Source organism: Girardinichthys multiradiatus, chromosome 18 (genome assembly GCF_021462225.1).
Source record: "Girardinichthys multiradiatus isolate DD_20200921_A chromosome 18, DD_fGirMul_XY1, whole genome shotgun sequence".
Lineage (NCBI taxonomy): Eukaryota > Metazoa > Chordata > Actinopteri > Cyprinodontiformes > Goodeidae > Girardinichthys > Girardinichthys multiradiatus.
The window spans coordinates 29,190,722-29,216,182 of NC_061810.1; the positions used below are offsets into that span (position 1 = coordinate 29,190,722).

Here is a 25,461-nt window from a genome sequence, read left to right on the forward strand (position 1 = left end):
TCATGTTAGAATCATAATTATCATTCTGTGTAAAGGACACTCTGTACACATCTGTAGCTACGCGGCTGAGCGCATTCCGCCTCTCCGCTTGAAGGAAGGGGACTCTGCAGCATCGATCTGCGCTCTGTTTTCCTCCCTGTCACCTGGAAATTTGACATTATATTGTCCTTTTTATATTAACTGCCAGACCCCGTTTCTGGTGCCTGGCTGTATCATATTTTAAGATTGAGAACGTCAGCTATAACCATCTTAAACTTCCATGCAAGACATTAATTTTTGAAAAGTTTGCACTTGGATTCCCACCAGTTTCCAGGATGAACTCATCGTCTTATTGCGCGTAAAAGAGTTGGCTCCAGTGGGTTTGTTTTTGCATATATATCGCCACATTGGCGCTTTATCGGTTTATCTCTCCAATATACGGCGCATCATTTGGAGAGCGGGGGTGGAGACAACAGCAGCCTGTCCCGGTAAGGGGAGGAGAGAACGGGGAGCAGAGGCGGTTCTTTCCTCGGCTCTTCACTTTTTCGGCGCCGTAGAGTGTTGGGACCAGGGCTGGAGCAGACCGCCGGGGAGCATCAGCGAAAAGATCCAGTCCTGTGCACGGGAGCCTCGCCTGGACGAACGTGGCGCCGTGCGCTTTTTTTTGGGGGGGGGCTGCACAACATTCCTGTGAAATAAAACTGCTATTAATGGCATGTGGCTTGTAACTTTACTCCTGCTGTATTCTTTGCAAGAAGGTAAGCTGCAGATTTGAGTATTTGCCTTATCTGCATGTTATCTCCTCTCTAAAAAGATGTTGAAGTTGTCTGGTTGATGGATTTTGCTAGACTTAAGAATTAAACATGGTTCCAAATGAAAGTTATAGATCTCGATCCAAAGTCTAAATTACTGCAAGAAGATAAGTAACTTTTTCCTTTATTTTTGAGGACATTCCTCCTTTGCCATAAACTGGTGCTTGAAATAACGTCCGCATGCCCTCATGGTCATTAATCTTATTAGGCGAAAAAAAACAAAAAAACACAAATGGCTTACTATGAACATAGAATCTGCATGCACTTTCATTTTTGTTGTGCAGAAAAAACATAAATATCTAAAGTTGAGCCCAAACTGGATCTTTATTGCAACCAATAAGAAAAGAAGCGCCATTAGCATTTTTTGCATGATGAATATGTGGATGTGCCGTGAATATGGAGGCTGTTGAATAGGAGGAGACGCTGATAGGAATCTGCTCTGATAAAGAGCGAAAGAGCGCTGATGCTGGCCGCAGCTGTGGGGCTGTTTGCTCAGAAAAGTCCGAGTGGACAGAGAAGTTTAAAGCTTTTCGGACTTTTTCTGTCCAAACAAGATCCTTATGAGCAAGTTTGTGAGTGTGTTTGAGTGTGTGTCGAGAGATATAGAAGGCAAGGTATGGAGTTCTAGGGTTAAAGCACATTTTCCCTCTCTATGTGTTTTTGATTCTTAGAAATGGGTGTCAAAATGGATGATTTAGGCGATTTGGGTAGTTGGTTAATTGCTGCGCCTGCAGAGGATCAAGGGTCAGTAGATTTTTATGAGATAAGAGGGATTTTTAGGTAATGTTTTCCAGTTTAATGTTTTAAAATGCGAGAAAGATGCAGTTGTAGCTGGTTTTCTCCTGCTAAAATGTCGGAGTGACTCAGTTATCATCCCTGCTCTAATTATTCATCCACCATTTTCTGTGCCACCACATTCTACTGATTGGCCTTGCTCTGAATACTGCAGATGCGAGATAGTGTTTCGTTTTTTGCCCTTTTAAAACTAAAACACTTTATTGTTTGTGAATGATTTTGTAAAAATAACATTAAAAAAAAAGAAAATCAGAAGAATCTTAATTCTAATTTGCTGCCTTCACACATAACGGAATCAAAATACTCAAGTATAATAAGGCACTTTTATGTTCATTTATATGGAATAGTGTTTGTTTATTATGACGTGAGTATTGGCTGTTTGTAGTCGCTGGCCTCGGCAGTGCCCTCTGCCAGGGTGCACCTGCGGTGGGGGACTTCTGGGCTGTTTTTGTTGTATGTAATTGGATTACGGGGTCTATTTCGATTATACGCACTGTACATTCCCCTGTCCCTGAACGAAATCTATCGTGTCTGTGTGTGCATGTGTGTGTGTGTGTGTGTGTGTGTGTGTGTGTGGGTGAGTGGGTGTGTGCGTGTAGGTCTCCATGTGAATAAGCGTGTGTGTATGTGTGGTGAAGGTTGGAGGGTTGGGGGCTGCAAGCGGCCACTGGAGCGGAAAGAGTGCTTGAGATGGGAGAGATGTAGATAACGCAGTGGAAAACAAACTTCAAATTTTCCGTTGCTTTGTCAGAGACATCTATCCCTCGTTTTGCACGGATCAAAAGTCTGATTGCTTTTGTGTTTTGAATATCAGTTCATTTAGAATATTGGTCATTTTAACGGTAAAAGGCGAAGGTACTATCATACATGCATATGCATTTTTACTGCGTATTTTTCTGGCACTGCTGCGCCACCGAGTTTGGCACACTAACACTATCTGTTTGCGTCTTGTGTTTTCTATATCAGAACTAGATATTTGCTTAAACGTTTTAATCTGTATTTTCATTTTCTGCCTGTCACTGATGCTCGTTTGTTTCTTTAGTTCTGCTGCGTATCAATTAATCTACACCCATGTCTGCAGAGAGGAGAGGACTGGGTGGATAAATGGATAGATGTAGGTAAGGGAGGAGGGAAACACTTATTCGTCTTTGTCATGATTTGGAAGGCTGCTTGTCATATTATGGAAATAAGTTTAAGGATGTATGGGAATCTTCTCCCGTGCCTGACAGGCCGGATCTGAGCATGGCCAAACGGAAGAGGGTTTAAATAATTATTGCAATCAATCGATTGTAGAATCATTTGCCGGAACAGGGTCGTCGCTTAAGTGTGTTATTTTAAAAGCACCAACCACTAACTGCACAAATATTAAAAGAAAACCCCATATGGTAATCTGCACCACCTTGTTTTCGACCGCCTTCCCTAAACTGAATTTATTGTGTTTTTAATATTATAACATTGTTGCAGTACAGAAGAAGAAAAAAAAAAAAACTCTTAAAAACAAACAAATAAAAAATACACACCTTTTAAAAAAGAGTGAAGCATGACTTGAATTTTAAAACTTCACGTATCCTAAAAGATCAGTAGTTAGTTTATCTTCTCTCTCTATGGGGCACATTTTCTTGTGATCGACCTCATGAACAGTGGCGCCAATAAAATGGAGGGAGAGGGTGTGGAGATAGTGTGTGGGGTTGATATTTACCCCATAAATATACTTTGCCCTTAAGGACAGACACCCCAAAACTTGTATTCCATAAATGAAAAATTAACAGGACAGATAACAAGTTTCAACGAGATGTAGCATTTATTTTTAACTGTAGATATATTTGTTATGATTATCAGTGCCCCCCATCTGGCAACCGCTGTAAGAACTTTCTGGAGGCGCACCTGGTTGTTACTCTGAACGGATTGTACTCTTGTTTGTTGAATTTGGGGGATTGTGTGTGCACACCAAAATTACTATCAGAAAATTACTATCAGACTTTGTATTTTTAGTTAGATAGATAGATAGATAGATAGATAGATAGATAGATAGATAGATAGATAGACAGACAGACAGACAGACAGACAGACAGACAGACAGACAGACAGACAGACAGACAGACAGACACGTTGGCACATGAAGAAAGATACAACAAACAGACATATGAATGAGTAAATAAACAAATACATAAGGATATTTTTAGCACATTTATTGAGGTGGTCATAGTCGCCACCGCTATCCCCCTTCTGGTAGCGCCAATGCCAGCCCAGTAACTGCTGTATGAGTCAGACTACACCCGCCCTCATCACGGATTTGCAGACATTGGTTCTAGCTTAGAAATTCAGGTCTGCAGATGATAGAAATAAAACTGTGTCGTTTATTTGGGGGAGCTGTGCAGTTTGGCAAATTTGATAGGATTTGGAGAACTTATAGGAGTTTGTGACACTTCTATTGCATGCAAATAAGTAAGTACGACCTAATCAAAATCGTGTACAGTTAAAATGAAAGCTCCTCCATCCAGTCTTTTATGAAAATGCTTCACAGTGTATTAATAACTCTTATCTTCTCCGCGTAATCTCCTTCAAAGTCAGATTTGACTCATATACATGCTTCTACAACACCACAGAATGACCTCTAAACATAATTTTCAAGTCAAGTTGCTGTCGTCGTTGTGATCAGGCCAGCTGCTTTTGTTTTTTTATTGTGGAGTGTTTGGCAGATGAATGCAGCACCAACGTAAGACAAAAGTCACTCGGTCTTACATGCTATCGGAACATTGTGTCTGTTTTGAAACGCGTTTGCTTCATTGGCCGCTTGGCGTGAAGTAATGCTTCTAAGGCAAAGCATTCAGGCAAATGCACGTCTTATCAAAGCGAGAAATATGTCGACAAAATTGACTTAGCAACTTTAAAATGACCTAAACCCCGAAAGTATATACGCACAAAAACCAATGTCGTGTTGAGCTCCTCTTTTTTACACAAAAACAGCTTTTACGCTCATTGAAAACAAAAAACAACACACGTACAGAAGTTATGTGGTTTAGCACAGGAGTCTTATTTGCGGATGTCACGGGGTCTAATTACATTTTGTATGCACTCAACAGGTTTTATAGGTCTGGGCAGCAGTGGAGTCCGGTTGCACCAGTGCGCTCTCTTTTTACGCATGCACAGACAGTCTGACTGAAACAACAAAAATAAAACAAAAACATGCATCAGTCCACCCGTTTTTCTCTCTTTTGCTGTGAGGCAAAACAGTCATTTCTTTTTATGCTTGCTAATAGAACCAGAGATTAACTTTGCCATCCAACTTTTATGCATATACCAATCCGAAATCATTGTTTAATAATGCGCATTATTATATCTTTCTTGTGCCTTTTATGTTGTGAGTTCATGCTGCAGCATGATTTAAAACGGTTTATTGAACTGCATGTGTTAGGTTTTTAACTGTATACAGAACCAGTCAGAAGGTTGCTTATATCTGTGCTTATCTATTTGTTCCAGTGTTCAGCTACACCAGGGGTCTCCAACTCTAGTCCTGGAGTGAAACTGTCCTGCAACCTTTAGACTCATTCCTGCTCCAACACATATGAATCAAATGACTGAATTACCTCCTCATCATGTCATGATGTTCTGCAGAGCCCTGGTAATGAGTAATTCATTTGATTCAGGTGTGCTGGAAAGGGTGCATCTAAAAGTTGCAGGACAGTAGCTCTCCGGGATTGGAATTAGATACACCTGAGCTACACTGAATTTTAAAAATAAGAATTAGCTGCACATAATTACAGAAAGAAAGAAAAAAATCTTGTAATAGTGCTCCTCCTCATTTTTCCTAGGAGTGGTGCAATTCGTCAGTACCACTGGCAGTGAAACAGACCCCCAGCATGATGCTGCTACTACCTTGCTTGATAGTTGGAACAGTGTTCTTAAGCTTGGAAGCCTCACCTTGAGTCCTCATTGTCATTTTTCTTTGAAAGTAGGCAGACAGGAAATTGGGTGAAGGCACAGAACGCCAGGACATGAACCAGGGGATAGCTGCGTCAAGGGCCAAAGCCTCTTTGTACATGGTCCACCGCTGCGCTCCACTGCTGTGCCACCCCTTTTCTGAAGATTCTTGCCATTTTCTTGTCTTTGGAAGTTACAGTGTGGCTCGGATTGTTGAAACTTGGACACAGCTGAATGTTGCAAAATTACAATGACCAAAATAAAGACATAAAACTGTCTTTGGAATGGATAAAGTGAGCTAACATTGTGATTCTAGAGTGGCCTCCAACTTCAGGTTTATTAAAAATGTGTGGACTGTGTTTAAAAATAGTCTATGCCTTGAAACATATCTGATTAAATGAACTATCAATTATGTCAACAAGAGAATTATGGCACTACTTTTTTGATGAATACAAGAAATGAGTGCTCTCTCTTCTTTCAAACTACTTTCATTGAACAGCTTTGCCCCCATCCAACCCTTTTTATGATGTACAGTCAAATTAAATTAATTTACAATTTAAATATCAGAAACTCTACCTAGGATACGTTTTGTAATAAAAATGCTCATAATTTTGGTCTTACATACCTTTGTTCTGAGATGGGTTGCCAAGTTACCGGTAGCATTAGGCTAAAGGCCTTTGTTTCTCCTCACATACCTATTCTGTCTACATAGCAGTTGGTTTGAAGAGGTAGAATGGCCTAAATAAACTGGGGAGGCATCATGAGAATAATCTAAAACTATTTGGTGTGTGAATACAACAGTATGCCCCTTGATTATTGTTGCCTTTGTTCTTAAATTGTTGTCTTTCTTGTAAAAGTAGAAATTCCCCAACTTTGATTCCTTTTATAAGTGTGTTAACATCAAAAGCGGGACTTCATTTTCTCTCGGATATTTTAGAAAATCTGTACGAAAAGATGCTTCTGTGGGGCACATTATTGCAGGCCATTGTACAGTATAAAGTTTTTTTTCTATGTCCTTCAGTTGGTTTCTTTATTTAAGATGCTGAATCTGCCTGAGGCTCAAATAATAAAGACTGAACATGCCCATTGGTTATTCCATTTAAAGAATCAGAAATGTACCTATCTGCACAGTTGTTGACATTGTATTTTTGTGTCATACAGGCCAAAACCTCTGACTCTCTGTTTTTTTCTCTCAGATTATCTTCTCTCTATCTCTGCTTTCTCCTTTACATATAATGTCAACATCCTTCATATTGTGTAAGGTCAATACCTGTCCCCCTGAAACATGTGACCACGATAAAGACATGGCCACTGCACAGTATGCAGGTATATAAAAAAAGTGACACACTGAATCAGAGATTTTTTATTAATCAAATCATTCAAAGAATTGTTTCAACCTCAAGATTTATGTATATATTAGAGCATGTGTTTAACCTGTGTGGATTAGGAAAATCTCCACTAAACTGAAAGTTGTGCAGCCAATTGTTGTTTGTTGTTTTTGTTTATTTGACATTCATGCATATGATTAGTGTATGTGAACTGCTAAGCAGAACTGTAGCTTCATCCAAAATCTACTTTCAGATTTGAAAAGGCAGAGTGAGGGATTTATTGCCCTGTTTTTCATGCACTTTGTGGTGATGGTGTGAATTTCACTCTGTGTGTGCACGTGTGTGTTTCTGAATGAATCTAGATGAGACAGAAAAAGCTGCATTATGCATAGAGGTTCACCATAGGCAATGTCCTTGCCCCTACAGCATACATATTCATACTCCATTTTCATATCCACAGCGCAAAAACAGGGGTGTTCTATGTTTCACAAAGAATGTTTTCCCAAATGTTTTACAAGCTTTACGTAAAAACATTCACCAAAACATGAAACACGTGAGCAGTTAGGTTAGTCGTTCACTTGACAAAAAAGTTTCTGTATGTTTCACAAAGAATAGCTTTGATCTTCTTCACTGTAGCCAGTGCATCCAGGCTTGGAGAAGAGAATCAGGCCTGCTCCTTGCAGTTTATTAATCTGCAGGAGGCGGGGCAAAAAGAAAGAAGCCTGGGGCAATGAAAGGCCTTGGTAGCATCTGGGATTAGATGCATCTAAAATAAAAATAAAATAAAACCATGTTGTTGTGTTCAGACAGACAATTATAATATTGTATCAGATTAGTTTATGTACTTCCCCTGAAGGTATGAGTATATTTGTTTTGCAAAAAAAATGCACTGTAAAAAACACAATTGTTTTCTTTATGACCTTTACTCTAAAATTTGCTACAGAGCCTTGAAGATTTATTGGCTCCAATGTTGCAGATGTTTAAAAGCCTTAAAATGAATGCATCCTTTATTGCAATTACATAATCTCTTACTGTAAGTTTTAGAAAACTTTAAATTTGAGGAAATATATTCACATAGCAGATTACGGTTAGGGTAATCTTGCCACCATGCATAGTGAACAGGATGGTACGGTATGTGAAAATAATTCACAAATTTCACTGTCAAAGAATTGGAGCAAAGAGTGGCATCTTAGGGTAATCATGTCTCCGTAGAAAACCATTAGATACCATCTACATGCCAACCAGTTCTTTTGGAGACATGCTAGGATAAAGTCTTTTCCATCCTAACAGCACAAAGATCAAATCTGGTAAACTCTACTATCACAATCTGGAATGGTGTGATCTGGTCACCTGAGACCAAGAAAAACCTTTAGCTGCTGCTGAAAAGTGTAAATATGTGGAAAAGCACCTCATGTCCACTGTTAAGTACGATGGAGGATCTCTAATGCTATGGGCCTGAATCTCCAGTGAAGACCATGGGAACCTTGATAGTGCACCACATTGGCCTTTTCAGTTGGATGATGATTCTAAACAGCAAGTTATCCATCTATCCCATTGTCTATACCCACTTATCCTTGTACCCATCCCCAGCCGTCATTGGGCAAGAGGCGGGGTACATCCTGGACAGGTCGCCAGACCATTGCATGGCAACATAGAGACGCAGGGGACAAACAACCATGCACACACACACTCACACCTTTTAGGAAATTTTAGAGAAACTAATTAACCTAACAGTCATGTTGTTGCACTGTGGGAGGACGTCAGAGTATCTGGAGAGAACCCATGCATTCACATGGAGAACTTGCAAACTCCATGCAGAAAGACCCCAGGTCGGAATTTATACCCAGGATCTTCCTGCTGCAAGGCAACAGTGCTACCAACTGCACCACCATACAGCCCCGAAATAGACGTTATCAACCACTTAATGAATGTGGCAGGCATTGTATGAAATCATAGAAAGTTTATTTGTATATCTTTGAGCCAAATATAGTGAAAGAGCATAAGGTAGGTTAAGACCTTTATAGTTTAAGATTAAATACTGTATGAGAAAAAATAAATGCTATGACAAATGTGGGATATTCTCAGAGACAAAAATATCAAACACAAGGAAAAGTATGCATTGTAAACGTGTGTGCAAACAGGGTTGCTAAACCTACTGATTGTTGATCTGTCTGTTGGGATCTGCCTGTGAGTCTGTGGGGATCAAAAGATAAAAAATCAAATTTAAATAATAAAAAAAATTGCCTTGTTTGACTACTTTCTAATTGATGTGTGGAAATAACTGGTTTAGAAATATTAAACATTGTAACACAATTCTCCTGTCCCTGCAGGTCTATATAAAGGGATGTTTGCAGGCCCACCATTTGTCATTCCTTTTGTTGGAGCAGTACAGCTATACCTTGTTTTCTTTTGCATGGTTTTTGTCATGGGAATGTGTGATTTTAGAAGGTAAAACTGACAGCAAAAAAACAGATCACTGACACTGACATAATCTTTTATTGTTTTCCTCCTTATTTACTCACTTTAGCATCACTCATTAGTGTTGCTCAGCAGCACATCGTGGTGCTCTCCATGGTGCTGAAAGTGCAGATAGGCTTACCTCAGAGCCTTTGAAAATGATTGACATGGAATCAAACAGCAAAATGGATTGAACTTGACCCAAATTCTTATTTTTGGAGAGAGTAGTTGCTACAACATTGTCTCACTACCTGCTTGTCATCTTTACTGTGCTTTTGCTTACATAGATTCACGGCCCCATCCACATACAACAGAGCAGCTATGCATTTTTTTCTTTCTCTTTGTACTCCCCTGCCTTTGCTGTTGGCTGGGTTTGACATCAAAACTGAGGCAGTGATTTAACAATAACCTCTCTATCCCTTTGACATCAACTCACACAGAAAATAGCACACACACATTCACTCTCTCAGTTGCATCTGAGCACCTTTGTAGCTGAGAGCCTTTCCCCCAACCAGTCACCCATTTAATGCACTCCTGATCTCTGTGTCAGCTGTATAACCAAACACACATGAAAACCAGAAAAGCCGGACATCAGTTTCTCACAGCAGTGTAATTACAAAGTGGATAGACAATGTGTGTTAAATGTGAAAGGAGATTATGTGGGCTTAACTTTCTCTGTCTGGCCAGCAAATGACACAACATTGCCTGTCAGGAAAGTGACATGGAAAGACAAGAGGTGGTGGGTTTGATATAATAAATACATCGGGTATAAAATTTACACAATTTGGATTTTCCTGATGTACAGTGTGAGATCATGATAAATAATTTCAAAACCTTTCCCACCTTTAAAATCCCACATATTATGTGTAGTTTGGCTAAAAGATACACAGAGGGAAGGAAATTAGTCAGGTAGGCTGAAAAGACACCAACAACAACACTGAAGGAGCTGCAAGACTTTCTGGCAAGGATTGGTTTTGTTCCATATATTTTTGGTTCATGAACCACACAGTGTATACAGTAAAACACATTGGTGGCAGCATTATGCCTCGGGGTTGCTTTTTTCAGCTTGGAACCACATTTCTTTTTATCAAGGTGGATAAAAAAAATGAACAATTCCAATAAAAAAAAAAACAATCAGCTTTCAAGATTAGGAGGGATTTAGTGTTTTAATATAAAGAGTTGATAAATTGGAAGAAAATAATTTGGATGCCCCTTGTCAGAGCCTAGAACTACATCTGGTAAATAATCATCTGGATAACCTCAAAAGAGCTGTAGACAAAAGATGCCATCTATTGAATTTTGAGAACTTACTCAAGGAAGAGTGGGGCAATATCGCCAAGAGAAGATGTGGCATGCTGATAGTCCCCAGCCAAAGATTAAATTAAATAAACTGTTGCTTTAACAATATATTAGTTTAACGCTGTGTGTGCCATAAGGTATTGCACCTGTTTGTAATTTATATTTTTCCAAGAGATTTGTTGCTTTTTTTTTTAGATAAATATACATTTAAAGGTCAAAATGTTTGTAAACTGTTTATTATGGCCATTTTTACATAAAAAAACCCTGCCATTTTACAAGGCTGTGTGTACATTTCTATCAACTGTACCTCACCATAAAAAAATCACCAAAATCTTTAGATAACATAGCTGAATGTGGTGGCAGACAACAGACTATCAGAGGGAATATCATCTAAGTTCAGTTTAACCATATCCTAATCCTCTTAATTTATAATTTTATTCATGTAATATCCGCTGTCTCTTCTTAAATAAAATTAATTCAACCTAACAGTTGTGTCGGGACGGAGGGAAGAAGTCAGAGTACTCAGTGAGAACACATGCATGGGGAACATGCAAATACCAATCAGAAAGAGTCCAGACTGGAACCACGCTAACAGCTGCACTATCATGCAGCCAAAACCTTTTCACATTTTTGTTTTGTACTCTGAGCTTAGAAAAACAAAATTCAGGACCTCTCTCTGTTATCTTGTAGTTGACAACGGTTCCAAATAATGAAGCGGATAATTACAAACAAATTCAACATTAAGAGTAATTTAAAGAGATCTTTATACATCTATTGATAAATTAGGCTCTGTTTTCCCTGAGGATATGGAAAGTTGAATAGATTGGATTGAATAAATCCAGGCATTGTTGATGCAATCCAGGAAAAAAGGAATTAATTATCAATGTCTGAGATGAAAATTCTCTAGCTTGGGGTGTCGCATCTCTCCCTGGGCTGCAGCCAAGCTGAGCTCAGCACTTCCTTATGATCCTCAATCCCCCCTCCCTCCCATCCCTAATCCCAGCCAAACATACACAGAAATACACAGACTTTAAAGGATAATTTAATACCCCACTTTAGTTTGAATAAGGGTATTTTGAGAGGGGGGGGGGGATAATCTGCTTGCAGTGCTTAATCTGTGCCACAGCAGTGTTGTTTTACAGTGAACATGTGTGTTTTCCAGTTCCTTAGCTCAAACAGCAACAGATAGAAGACGTCCTACAGTTGAGACCAGGAGAATCACAAATAGCAACTTATTTAGCTCTCTCCAGGTTGGAGGACATAATCAGAAAAAAACATAGGCTGAAGTTAGGTAATACAAGGCAGATATTTAAAGACTCACTGGGTGCAGTTTATCATATTAGTGATGGCTGGATAATGCATATGGGATGAGACATTATGCAGTATTTTGGCACATGGAGGAAGCTGTGTTTGTTAAAGTAAACTTGATGTATATACAGTGCCTTGCATACGTTTGGTTTACATTTTGTCACATTAGAACCACAGCACACATTAGATACACAGCAGACAGGTCAGGGATAAAGCTGTGGAGAGGTTTTAAGCAGGGTAGTGTTACCTTAATATGACTGGAGTGGAGTGTCACCTTCCAGCAAGTCAACAACCCAAAGGAAACCAAGCTACAGGGTACTGGTTTAGATCAAACTATATTTATGTGTTTAAATGATCCAGACTAAATCAATGACATTGTGTTTGTCTGTCACATAGAATTGTAAGAAATTATAGGTTTGTTATAGTTAGCTGACAACATGTGAAACAGTTTAGTAAGATAAGAATCCTTTTCCACTGCCCTGTAACCTGCTTGCCTGATGGATGTGTATGTTTATTAATTTTTGTTAAATCAGTCAATATTTTAAAATTGCTTATTAAACATATTAAACATTAAAAATGTTACTGCCCCATTTATTAAAGACGGAAAATCTGAGACAGATAAGAATAGGCACATGAGGACATGTGCAATAATTAAGGAATTTAATGTTGAACATTGTGTTGTACATCAGCTTTTCTGTTTAAAACTTATATTTATTAAAGTAGACCATTTGTTCAAATTAGGGCTATATAATATTAGCATGACATAAAATAATGATAGTATTGTTAAAAATTGCAATTCCATTATGGGTTGCAATGAACCCACATAGATTCCACTATTTTCTTTCTTTCCATCATCATGATGTCCTCACCACTTTCCTGAAACTTTAGCATCTTGGTCACTGAAATATTTATCTAATGTAAATCCAAAATACTGTGAAAGTTCTTCCAGCTGGCTAAATTTAGTTTAAATGCATGTCACCTGAATTATGATGGTCTACCAAATTGTGCATCCAGGCAGTTTTTTGTGACTGTGACACTGCACCCACTGGTATTGCAATGATGAGTACAGTTCCATATATTCTGCAGTTCTAGTTCGAAATTTATGTTATTTTTATTACTTTGGCCAAAGTTTAGGTCTTGCAACTTTAAATTCAAGAGATATTCTTGTGACTAAAGGTTTGCAACTAATTAGATTGTTCTGCTGCTGTTTTTTCTTTCATTTTTACAGTTTGTGGACTTCTTTTACAGGTTTACTTTACTATTATACCAATAATAAAAAAGCTTACTGTATTACAGAATTCTATTAGCAGTCTCTTATCAAGAGTACCTAAGGTTGTTAAGTTTTTTCATAGAGTTGTGAAGCTGATTTGGTTCAAATTTAAGATATTATTTAGGTAGAAGTTTTAAAAAGAATTGAAAGTATTAGGGGTTAATGGCTGCTCTTGTAAATATGTGTTTCTTGTACAAAAATGGAGTGGTATGACTGTCTTTTTTTTTTTGCAAATAGTCTAGATTTGTCAGTTTTGTGTGCTGAGGTTTTACCTGCTGTTTAAAAATTAACTGTGAAGGTCTTTTTCATTCTTGTTTGGTACATCAAGTTATCTCTAACAGGTTCTCCCCTTCTCTGTCACCCTAACAGCCAACAGTGAGGATGTTGTCTCTACTCGTCTGTACTTTGTGAATGCCTCCCTGCAGCGAGTGACCTTCTCCAGCTCAGTGGGGGTGTCCCTGCCCTGCCCTGCGGGCGGCGCCCCCCATGCTATCCTGCGCTGGTACCTGGCTGCCGGAGACGACATTTACGACGTGCCCCATATACGCCACGTACATGCCAACGGCACCCTCCAGCTCTACCCTTTCTCCCCCTCTGCCTATAACAGCATCATCCACGACAACGAGTACTTCTGTACCGCTGAGAATCAAGCGGGCAAGATCCGAAGCCCCAGCATCCACATTAAAGCAGGTGAGGCTCAGACAAACTGCAAGCATGTGAAGTAAATAATCAGAAATATTGTGTAAATGGACCTTTTTAATAATTTTGAATATTATTAAAAAGTTTATTTATTCCAATAAGTCACTTAGTGAAACACATTATCTAGGTTAATTACACACAAACTGAAGCTTTCGAGCATTTATTTTTGTTAATTATGATAATTCTCTGCTTACAGTTAATGAAAACATTTAGCATAAGAATATTATATATAACCAGGAAAAAACATTTTTAATACAGGAAAGTGGGGTTGATGAAAAAAATGTTTAATACCTGCTTAAAGGTTGTTATTTTTGAAAGGTACTTTTAATGAGACAAACGAGCCTCATTGGAATGCATATACTGATTTAATAAATATGACTCCAACAGCGTCATCTACAATTATTGGTGCTTATGTTAAAGAATTGTAAAAAGCAATAAAGTATCCTAAATTAATTTCAGTAGCATATTCTCATTAAGAATAATTTTAACAAAGAAAACCTTAAGCTGGAGATAGGCACAAGCAACATCCCACATGGTCCTGGTGTAACTCAGTTGTAAGCCTTACACTTACCTCGGGGCACCCCAGTTTAGCGTTTGGGTTTTAAAAGATTTTGAAATGCTGAAAGATTATGAAAAGAATATGCTGGCCCTACCAGAAAACTAAAAATGGGTCAGCATTGGGGCTTTCCACAGGATGATTAAATCCACACAAAAGTAGTTCACCAGGAATAAAATCCACTTTCTTTCATGGCGCTTCCCAGATATCTGTCTCTGTATGACTCAATAACTATGTGAAGAAAAGTCTAAACACTTTTTAATTTGCAAAAGAGGGTTGTACAAAGTATTAACAGCAGGGGCACAATGATTTAATTTAAAATATTTATTTTTCAATTTGAGATTTATTTTTCTCACTAACTGCTGCAGTTTACTCCAATATTGAAAGTATGTTCAACAAATTTCCATCATATTGGCCAATAAAACATGAACTCGAATACATCTAAGGCATAAAATTAAAGCAGCACATTTTCATTCATTTTCATTTATCACCCAAAGTTAGGTGTGGTTCTGCACAGTGAGCTCAGTAGCACCCTTGTTTGGCTTGGTAATTCTATTATGATTGACATGAAGAGGCCCTAAAAGCTTGGACTGTAAACATGTTGCGTCCACTTTAGGGTTGATGTTTCGGCAGTTAATGGGTTGGAGACAGTGTTTACCCAGCAGCTCTTAAATTTACCATTTAGGCTGTATTTTCTAACATGAAACATATAATTTTTCATAATTTGGCCACACTCCTGCCTCTACAGAAGATAAAAAGGGATACTTTATTCCTAATGAAAATATGATATGTTATGTCACTATACAGGGTTTTAGCATAGTAAAGAAAACAGATTTGTAATGCTTTTGCGGGAGTTCAAAATTTTTTTATTTAATTGTTCCAATCTGTTCTGATAGATCAGGTCTATAAGTTGAAGCAGGCACTACCTAAATCTCAAATATCCTTAAAATGTTCAGAAATGTTTTTTGGATATAACATCACTAGTCTCAGGATAAATACTGAACATTTTGCTGGTTTTCTTTTGTTTTTTTTTTTTTTTTTTTTGGTCTCAAACTCTAAAACAACAGAAGAAGTACCTTTTATTACTGCATTATCTTGCAAATACCTGAATTTGTATTTAGCGTCCTGATTCTTAGTAGATAAGACACATCTTTAGCAGCAACTATTGCAGCAAGTCTTTTAGGGAATGTCTCTACTTTGCACAAAAAGTTCAAACTCAGTCAGACTAGATGCAGAGCGACTTTGAACACCAAATTTCAGGTCTTGCAAATTGATTGCTAATTAGATTTTGGTCTGGAATTTGAATAGGTAATTCCATCTAATGAATATCCTTTTATCTAAGCCATTCTACTATAGATATGGATGTCTGTTTAGGGTTGGTGACTTGCTGAAAGAAGAATCTTTGCCCTAGTCTCAAGTCAGTAGCAGCCTCTAACATGTTTTCTTCCCGGATTCCACTTTTTTTTTAGCTCCATTCATCTTCTCATCAAATCTGACCAGCTTTTGTGTTCTCAGCTGAAGGAAACCTTCCCCACAGCATGATATTATCATCACCATTTTTCACAATGGGGATGGTGTGTTTAGGATTTTGTGCATTGTTAGTTTTCCACCATAAATACGTCAAAGGGTAATTTTGGTCACAGAGTACCTTCGTTCAGATGTTTGCTGTGTCCCTCACATGGCTTGTGGCAAACTACAAAAAATACTTCTATTGGCTTTCTTTTGACAAAGCCTTTCTTCAGGGTGCTCTTCTTTTAACATCTCAACTGATAGCTGTCAGTTGTGCCCTGAGATGTGGTTCTCTGCAGCTTTTCCAGAGTTACCAAGGGCCTCTTGAGTGCTTGTCTGATTAATGCTATCCTTCCTTGGCCTGTCAGTTTAGGCGGACCACAATATCTTGGTATGTTTGTTTATGGTTGTCAGATGATGGGATGAACAGAGCTCGGTGAGACCTTTCAATTCAATTCAATTCAGTTTTATTTATATAGCGCCAATTCACAACACATGTCATCTCAAGGCACTTCACAAACCCAGCAGATTGCATCCAGTCAGAGACTTGTAGCAGTCACTCCTCCTGGATGAGCATGTAGTGACAGTGGACAGTCACTGGCATTGACTTTGAAGCAATCCCTCATACTGAACATGCATGTAGCGACAGTGGAGAGGAAAAACACCCTTTTAAAACCTTCAGCAGAACCAAGCTCAGTGTGAGCGGCTATCTGCCACGACCAACTGGGGGTTTGAGAGAACAGAGCAGAGACACAAAGAGAACAAAGAAGCACTGATCCAGGAGTACATGTCCTTCTCAAACTATTAGCATATTGTGATAAAGTTCATTATTTTCCATAATGTCATGATGAAAATTTAACAGTAATATATTTTAGATTCATTGCACACTAACTGAAATATTTCAGGTCTTTTATTGTCTTAATACGGATGATTTTGGCATACAGCTCATGAAAACCCAAAATTCCTATCTCACAAAATTAGCATATCATTAAAAGGGTCTCTAAACGAGCTATGAACCTAATCATCTGAATCAACGAGTTAACTCTAAACACCTGCAAAAGATTCCTGAGGCCTTTAAAACTCCCAGCCTGGTTCATCACTCAAAACCCCAATCATTGGTAAGACTGCCGACCTGACTGCTGTCCAGAAGGCCACTATTGACACCCTAAAGCAAGAGGGTAAGACACAGAAATAAATTTCTGAACGAATAGGCTGTTCCCAGAGTGCTGTATCAAAGCACCTCAGTGGGAAGTCTGTGGGAAGGAAAAAGTGTGGCAGAAAACGCTGCACAACGAGAAGAGGTGACCGGACCCTGAGGAAGATTGTGGAGAAGGGCCAATTCCAGACCTTGGGGGACCTGCGGAAGCAGTGGACTGAGTCTGGAGTAGAAACATCCAGAGCCACCGTGCACAGGCGTGTGCAGGAAATGGGCTACAGGTGCCGCATTCCCCAGGTCAAGCCACTTTTGAACCAGAAACAGTGGCAGAAGTGCCTGACCTGGGCTACAGAGAAGCAGCACTGGACTGTTGCTCAGTGGTCCAAAGTACTTTTTTCGGATGAAAGCAAATTCTGCATGTCATTCGGAAATCAAGGTGCCAGAGTCTGGAGGAAGACTGGGGAGAAGGAAATGCCAAAATGCCAGAAGTCCAGTGTCAAGTACCCACAGTCAGTGATGGTCTGGGGTGCCGTGTCAGCTGCTGGTGTTGGTCCACTGTGTTTTATCAAGGGCAGGGTCAATGCAGCTAGCTATCAGGAGATTTTGGAGCACTTCATGCTTCCATCTGCTGAAAAGCTTTATGGAGATGAATATTTCATTTTTCAGCACGACCTGGCACTTGCTCACAGTGCCAAAACCACTGGTAAATGATTTACTGACCATGGTATCACTGTGCTCAATTTGCCTGCCAACTCTCCTGACCTGAACCCCATAGAGAATCTGTGGGATATTGTGAAGAGAACTTTGAGAGACTCAAGACCCAACACTCTGGATGAGCTAAAGGCCGCTATCGAAGCATCCTGGGCCTCCATAAGACCTCAGCAGTGCCACAGTCTGATTGCCTCCATGCCACGCCACATTGAAGCAGTCATTTCTGCCAAAGGATTCCCGACCAAGTAATGAGTGCATAACTGTACATGATTATTTGAAGGTTGACGTTTTTTGTATTAAAAACACTTTTCTTTTATTGGTCGGATGAAATATGCTAATTTTGTGAGATAGGGTTTTCAGGAGCTGTATGCCAAAATCATCCGTATTACGACAATAAAAGACCTGAAATATTTCAGTTAGTGTGCAATGAATTTAAAATATATGAATGTTAAATTTTCATCATGACATTATGGAAAATAATGAACTTTATCACAATATGCTAATATTTTGAGAAGGACCTGTACTTTCTATAGGAAGGAAAAGTAAATGTTATTGGATGTAGCTCCTTTAGTCATTTCATCTATGAGGAAGAAAGAACAGATAAACTCTGAGCCAGTTTTCAAGGTTATAGTCTGAAAGAGAGCACATATATTTAGTCACAGTTAAAGCTCAGTCAGTAGCTATGTCTAGGAGAGAGACAGGGTTAAACACTGAAAGACAGGGCCGGGCCATGTGGATCATCTGTAGAGGGTGAGCATTAAGTCGTTGCCAGCAGAAGCTTGGACGATACCCCCCTCCGGAAAGGTGTCACAGTTAGACACAGAGTCAGGCCAGGTGTAGCTTCTAGGAAGAGAAAAGAGAGAGAACATAAAGTTAAAAGCTGAAATAACAGCAAATATTGCAAAATTGGAGAGTAGTATGAGAATGTAGTGAAGAGAGTGAAAGTGGTCATTATGTCCTCCAGCAGCCTAAGCCCATAGCAACATAACTACAGAGATAGCTCAGGATAACCTAAGCCACTCTAACTATAAGCTTCATCAAAAAGGAAAGTTTTAAGCCTAGCCTTAAAAGTAGACAGGGTGTCTGCCTCACGGACTAAAACTTGGAGCTGGTTCCACAGGAGAGGAGCCTGATAACTAAAGGATCTGCCTCCCATTCTACGTCTAGACTCTAGGAACCACCAGTAAACCTGCAGTCTGAGAACGAAGTGCTCTGTTAGGAACATATGGAACAATCAGATCTCTGATGTATGATGAGCTAGATCATTAAGGGCTTTATATGTGAGGAGGAGAATTTTAAATTCTATTCTGGATTTAACAGGGAGCCAATGAAGGGAAGCTAAAATAGGAGAAATATGATCTCTCTTTTTAATTTTCATCAGAACTCTTGCTGCAGCATTTTGAATCAGCTGAAGGCTTTTAACTCTATTTTGTGGACATCCTGATATATATGGCAATGCTCCAGATTTGAAAGAAGGAAATCCTAGAAACCTGTTTAATATAGGATTTAAATGACATGTCCTGGTCAACACCAAGGTTTTTTACTTTATTACCGGAGGTCAATTTAATGCCATCCAGGTTAAGTGATTGACTTAGCAGTTTCTTTTTTAAAGACTCCGGTCCAAAGGCGACAACTTCTGTCTTGTCTGAATTTAGAAGCAGAAAATTTCAAGTCATCCAAGTTTTTATGTCTTCAAGACATGCTTGTAGTCTGTCTAACTGGTTGGGCTCATCAGGATTTATAGATAAGTAAAGCTGAGTATCATCAGCATAACAGTGAAAATGTATTCTATGCACCTGATAATTTTACCTATTGGAAGCATATATATAGTAAAGAGAATTGACCCAAGTACTGAGCCCTGTGGTACTCCACTATTAACCCTGCATTTTGCTATTTTTCCAAATTAAGTAGGAATCCTCTAGGTGTGTAGAGCGCCATTTTCTCTCCAATTTTCTAACATTGTGCTTTAAAGTACGCAGCTCTGAATTAAGCCAAGGAGCTAGCCTCCTATTAATGATTACCTTCTTTTTCAAGGGGGCTGCATTGTCTAATGCATCACGCAATGATGAAGTAACACTATGAACAAGAGAATGAATTTGTGAAGGGGAAGAAACAAAATTATTTCCCTCCACTGTGTTTTTCTGTGATAATGAGGAAATTAAAAGTGGAACAGATTATTTAAAAGTTGTTACAGCATTTTCTGATAATGATCTACTATAATGAAATTTTCTTTCAGGTGTGGAGTACTCGGTCAAAGGTTAATAAAAAATGGTCAGACAGGACAAGGTTATGAGAAAATATTATGTCTTTACACTCAATGCCATATGTCAGCACAAGGTCCATAGAATGAAGACGAAGGTGCGTAGGTTTGTTAATGTTTTGAGCAAAGCCAATTGAGTCTAAAATAGCATTAAAGGCTATATTTAGGCTATCACTTTCAGTGTCAACATAAATGTTAAAATCCCCCACTATAATAACCTTATCTGTACTTTTAAAGCTTGGTATATCTTTATAACCCCACCCTGTTTTAAACCTCTCTACAACTTTTTCCTTGACCTGTCTGCTGTGTTCCCTGGTATTAGATATGCTGTTTGTTTGCTAATGTTCTCCAATAAACCCTTGAGGCACTTCAAAGAACAGCTGTATTTATGCAGAAATTAGATTACAAATAGGTGGACTCTATTTGTTGATTGCATGACTTCTGAAGGGAATCAACTGCACTGGATTTTAGTAAGGGGTATCTGAATAAAAGGGGCTAAGTTAAATGCATCATACAGTTTCCATATTTCCTTTTGTGAAAATATTTTAAGAACATGTGTCAGTTTTCTTCCACTTCACATTGGTTTGTCACATAAAATCCGATAACACATATTACAATTATTGGTTAAAACATGTCCAGCTGAGAAAGGCTATAGGTGTACTAAGATTTCTGCAACAATTCAACTTGTACCTTCTGTGAGAAAATGGTGCTAGATCTTTTCAATATTACAATTTGAGATATATTTTATTAAACGTTTAGAAAAAAACAGAGTTAACCTTGCAGATAACATTTAGCCAAATATTGAAAATAATCTTTTTTCGGTTTTTCTATGTATAATGTAATTTTCAACACTTGTCAAACCAGTGGCCCTGCGATGGACGGGCGACCTGTCCAGGGTGTACCCCGCCTCTCGCCCAGAGATTGCTGGAGATAGGCCCCAGCTTCCCCGCGACCCATTATGGAATAAGCGGTAGAAAATGACTGACTGACTGTCATACCAGTTATCTTGGTCTAATATCTGTTGACGTTTCCTAAAATGCCATTCTGTGACTCTGTGATTTAGTAAAAGGACAGACCCACAACCACACAAACAGTTGGCTCAGTGACCCGTCTGCACTCCCTGCCAAGGTCAGAGCTGCAGGGAAGTGATGAACACGCTGATAGAAGATATTATTGCTCATCCTCAGACACACAAACAGACATACTCAAAAACCCCATACACACACACACACACACACACACACACACACACACACACACACACACACACACACACACACAAACACACACACACATACACACACACATCCTCGTGTGATTAATATAATACATGTAGGTATGCATACAGCAGATTCGTACATTCATATTCACACCCATTTGAACTCACACAGACAACAAGCAGACTCTCATGCACACCAGCCTGTGTACAGCTTATGCCAGCAAGCTAGTCTCCCAGTCTTTCCATCTGTCCATGGACTGGAAAGTCCCAAAACTACACACGTACATACTAATTTATATACACACAGACACGCATGGACACGTAGCCATTTACTGCACAATGTTTGACTGCCAGCTCTTTGTCAGATTGTTTGGCAGAAAAGACTGAGCTACAGACATATAAAAATGTGAAAAGAATTATGAAAAGAGGTGAATTTGTGGGTCACAGTAATAGCCAGACACACATTGTTTAATTCGTTCATTGTACCCACATAAAGAGGCAGTCACCAGTTCCCTGCTTCCCTCCCGCATACACAGGTAAATTTATTTTCCAAAACGGTTCTGAAATCTCCTCCTCACATAAACACACCCTTATGGCCTGTGTGGTCCCCAGAGGATAACAGTCCCTCCAGCATCAGAGTGACCTTCCAGATAGCCTAAGTGTTAAAGTGACCTTCCTTTCCAAATAATTACAACGATTAATCAATTAAATGCTGAAGCAACCACAACTCTACAGCTCCATAACCAGGCTCACGTGCATGTGTACGCACCTCATTACCTCTGGAGCCTAACGCAGCACAAAGGCACACCTCCACTCTTTCTCCCACACGCACGTGCGTGCATATGAAAACCCTCTGTCTGTAGTTGCCATGGGCAACACAGAGGTGTGGCCTGCCCCGTTTCAGGTGGTGCACGAGAATGATGACAGCTGACAAGACACAGTGAGACACCTTCCACAAAAATCTGCCCCACCCCCTCCTGCCCATACGTGCAGTTTCTCTTCTGTGATTCTTCTATTCTTTCTATCCTATTTTCCTTTATCTCTTCCATGCATCCCAATAGTGGTCCAATAATAATATCATCACCAGTCTAAATAACTGGGTTGTTTTTTTTTTTTTCCTGGATATCCTTTACTTGGCTCTGTTTTTTGCAAAACATTTTTTTTTTTTTGTAATTTCAGTTAAACAGATTTAGTTCTGCAAACTCATGTTATTCTTTATTTTTGTTAACCACCCTGATAAAAAGCAATACTGTCTAAGTGTAAAAGCTGACAGCACCCTTAGGTTAAATGCACTTATTTTATCCCTTAAGCTCTATTTATGATAATACGTTGTGTACACAGAACATAAGTTAATGTTTTCCATTGTTTAACTAATAGTTGTAAATTGTCCTGACTGTTCTTATGCTTGTTCAGATCATGCAAATCTTATAGTTGACTGTGCTCATAGTTTTAAGGCACCTGTTAAACTTTCGTTTCAAAGTTAAGAGACATAAAGTTTATTACGGTGTTTGTAACTCTTAGAAATCATGTATTAAAAAAGGTTTAAAATCATCCAGGACCAGGCTAGAAATTAGATAAATAAAATTTTACTACAATCCAACATGACACAAAATGCCCTGCTTGAATTCTAGAATTGCGCCGCTCAAGGTGGCAGCAGGTTGGAGTAGTTCTGTTGCCTTTCATTCTAATTGATTATTTTTGCTCAGAAGAAAATTCCACTGTTGTGGAAGACCTCCTGTCTTGTTCCGGTACCAAAGAAAACTCACCCATCAGTCCTCAATGACTATAGACCTGTTGCCCTGACATCCCACATCATGAAGGTCCTAGAGAGAATCCTGTTGGCCCACCTGAGTAAGCAAACAGTAAAGCATCAGGACCCCCTTCAGTTTGCTTATCGCTGTGGAGTTGGAGTTGAAGATGCCATCATACACCTGCTTCAACAAACCCACTGTCATCTGGACAAAGCCAGCAGCACTGTGAGGATCATGTTCTTTGATTTCTCCAGTGCATTTAACACAATCTAACCTGATTTGCTTTGTCAGAAACTCCAGAAGACTCAGGTGGAGGCCTCAACAATCTCCTGGATCAAAGACTACCTGACAAACAGACCACAGTTTGTGAGACTGAAGGATTGTGTGTCTAACCAGGTAGTCAGCAGCACAGGAGCACCACAGGGGACTGTACTCTCACCATTCCTCTTCACTCTGTACACTTCAGACAGACTCCTGTCATCTGCAGAAATACTCAGATGATTCTGCCGTTGTGGGGTGGATCAGAGATGGACAAGAAGCTGAGTACAGGAAGGTGGCATAGTGTGAAAACAATCATCTCATTTTGAACGTGATTAAAACAAAGGAGATGATTGTAGATTTTAAGAGAAACAGGAATAAGTCAAAAACTATTTCTATCATGGGAGAAGAGGTGGAGGTGGTGGAGGAGTATAAATACCTGTGTTCACCTGGACAACAGACTAGAGTGGAGATGCAACTGTGAAGCCATCTACAAGAAGGGAAGAGCAGACTGTACTTCTTGAGGAAGCTTAAGTCCTTTGGTGTTTGCAGCAAGATGCTGCATATCTTCGATAAGTCTGTTGTGGAGAGTGTGATATCTGCTGCCATCATCTGCTGGGGAAGCAGCATCAGAGCCAGGGACTTAAAAAAGCTCAGCAAGCTATAAAGAAGGCTGGTTCTGTTCTGGGGACACCTCTGGAACCTCTGGAGACCATTGTGCAAAGAAGGATTCTTCATAAAATGAAGAACATTATGGAGAACCCTGAACATCCTCTTCATGAGACTGTCCTACAACAACAGAGTGTCTTCAGTCAGAGGCTTCTTCAGATCTGCTGTAAGACAGACCTCTACAGGAGATCCTTCCTGCCCACAGCCATCAGCATCTACAACGACTCTTTGAAGAAACCCACATAATGAGCTACAACAGCCTTTAATTTTTCTTTGGGATTAATAAAGTATTTTTGAACTGAATTTAATTTGAATTTATAAATCCTGCTCCTATACTGCGTCAATAGATAAGACGGTCCTGCTAAGCAAATCTTTCTAAATAAGTGATCACAATGACAAAACAAAAGTCAAGGTGCAAAACATTCAGCAGCAATAATCCTGGGGAAATTTGTTGCTGTTTATAAATCTGGGAAGTATTGTAAGACATTTCAAAACTATTCTGAGTTCAATAATAGGTAGGGAAAACTTAAATAGCAGTAAAAGACATTTAAAATGTTTACCAGTCTCTAAGATTGGTGATCAAGGCAGGTACAACCAATTATGAGAACCTGGGTTGAACCTGCCTCTGTGAAGGGGGTCAATTTTAAAAGAAATACATTAAAGTTAAGAAAAGTTAGAACATGACTGGAGGTACTGAAGTATATCGTTGATTATAGAGTTGCATCTGAAACAAAATTACAATAATGGCTTTGGACATACTTCATTCAATTACATTTTGTTACATTTATTTATATAGTAGTGCCATGTAACAACAAATGTAATTTGAAATTACTTTACAGAACTAAAAGGTCATTCTTTTACCTATAATGCAGTTTCCAACTCAGTTCTACTAAATTCATTAATTCATTTCATCCACTTTATCTACGCAGGGAACTGGTGCCTATTTTCGGCAGAGTCCACACTGGATGGGTCACCAGTCAGAAACACACACGATAGATAACTTAACCTAACATGCATGTTTTTGGGTTGTGAGAGGAACCCAGAGTACCTGGAGAAAAATCCTGCATGGAAAAACCATGCAAATGGCATGCAAAAAGTCTGAATTTGAACTCAGGACCTTCTTCCTGCAGGCAACGATGCACCCAAATGTGCCAACAGATAAATCAATTCATTCAAACACATAACACACATAAAGGCCTGCCATACTCCAGATCAAGTTACACACAGTCCAGTTTGACGCTGTCTGTACAGTGCTGTGAAAAATATATTTTTAGTTTTACACTAGATGTAATAGGATACACACTTCTTCCACTTTAATCTTGTCAGTCCACAGAATATTTTGTCAAAACTGTGATCACCAAGATGTTTTTCGGGAAATGTGCGATTTGGTCAGCAGCAGTTTTCATCTTGGAATCTTCTATGATATGTAATTTGTGCCCAGTTTCGTTCTTATTTTTGTACTATGAAGACTGACCTTACTGAACTGAGTTAAGTAAGGCCTGCA

At 39.1% G+C, this 25,461-nt stretch overlaps 1 protein-coding gene across 4 annotated transcripts in view; it reads left to right on the forward strand.

The window, feature by feature from the left end:
* The first annotated feature begins 528 nt into the window (after nucleotides 1-528).
* LOC124883739 (Down syndrome cell adhesion molecule-like protein 1 homolog) overlaps nucleotides 529-25,461 on the forward strand; it is a 185,746-nt gene continuing 160,813 nt past the window's right edge. For all 4 annotated transcript variants that reach the window (XR_007042304.1, XM_047390994.1, XM_047390995.1 and 1 more), the window contains exons 1-2: nucleotides 529-737; nucleotides 13,539-13,859. Coding sequence is in view for 3 of the 4 variants with exons in the window: in XM_047390994.1 (XP_047246950.1) it covers nucleotides 695-737; nucleotides 13,539-13,859 (364 nt within the window). In the remaining variant the exon portion in view is untranslated. The remainder of the gene's footprint in view (nucleotides 738-13,538; nucleotides 13,860-25,461) is intronic.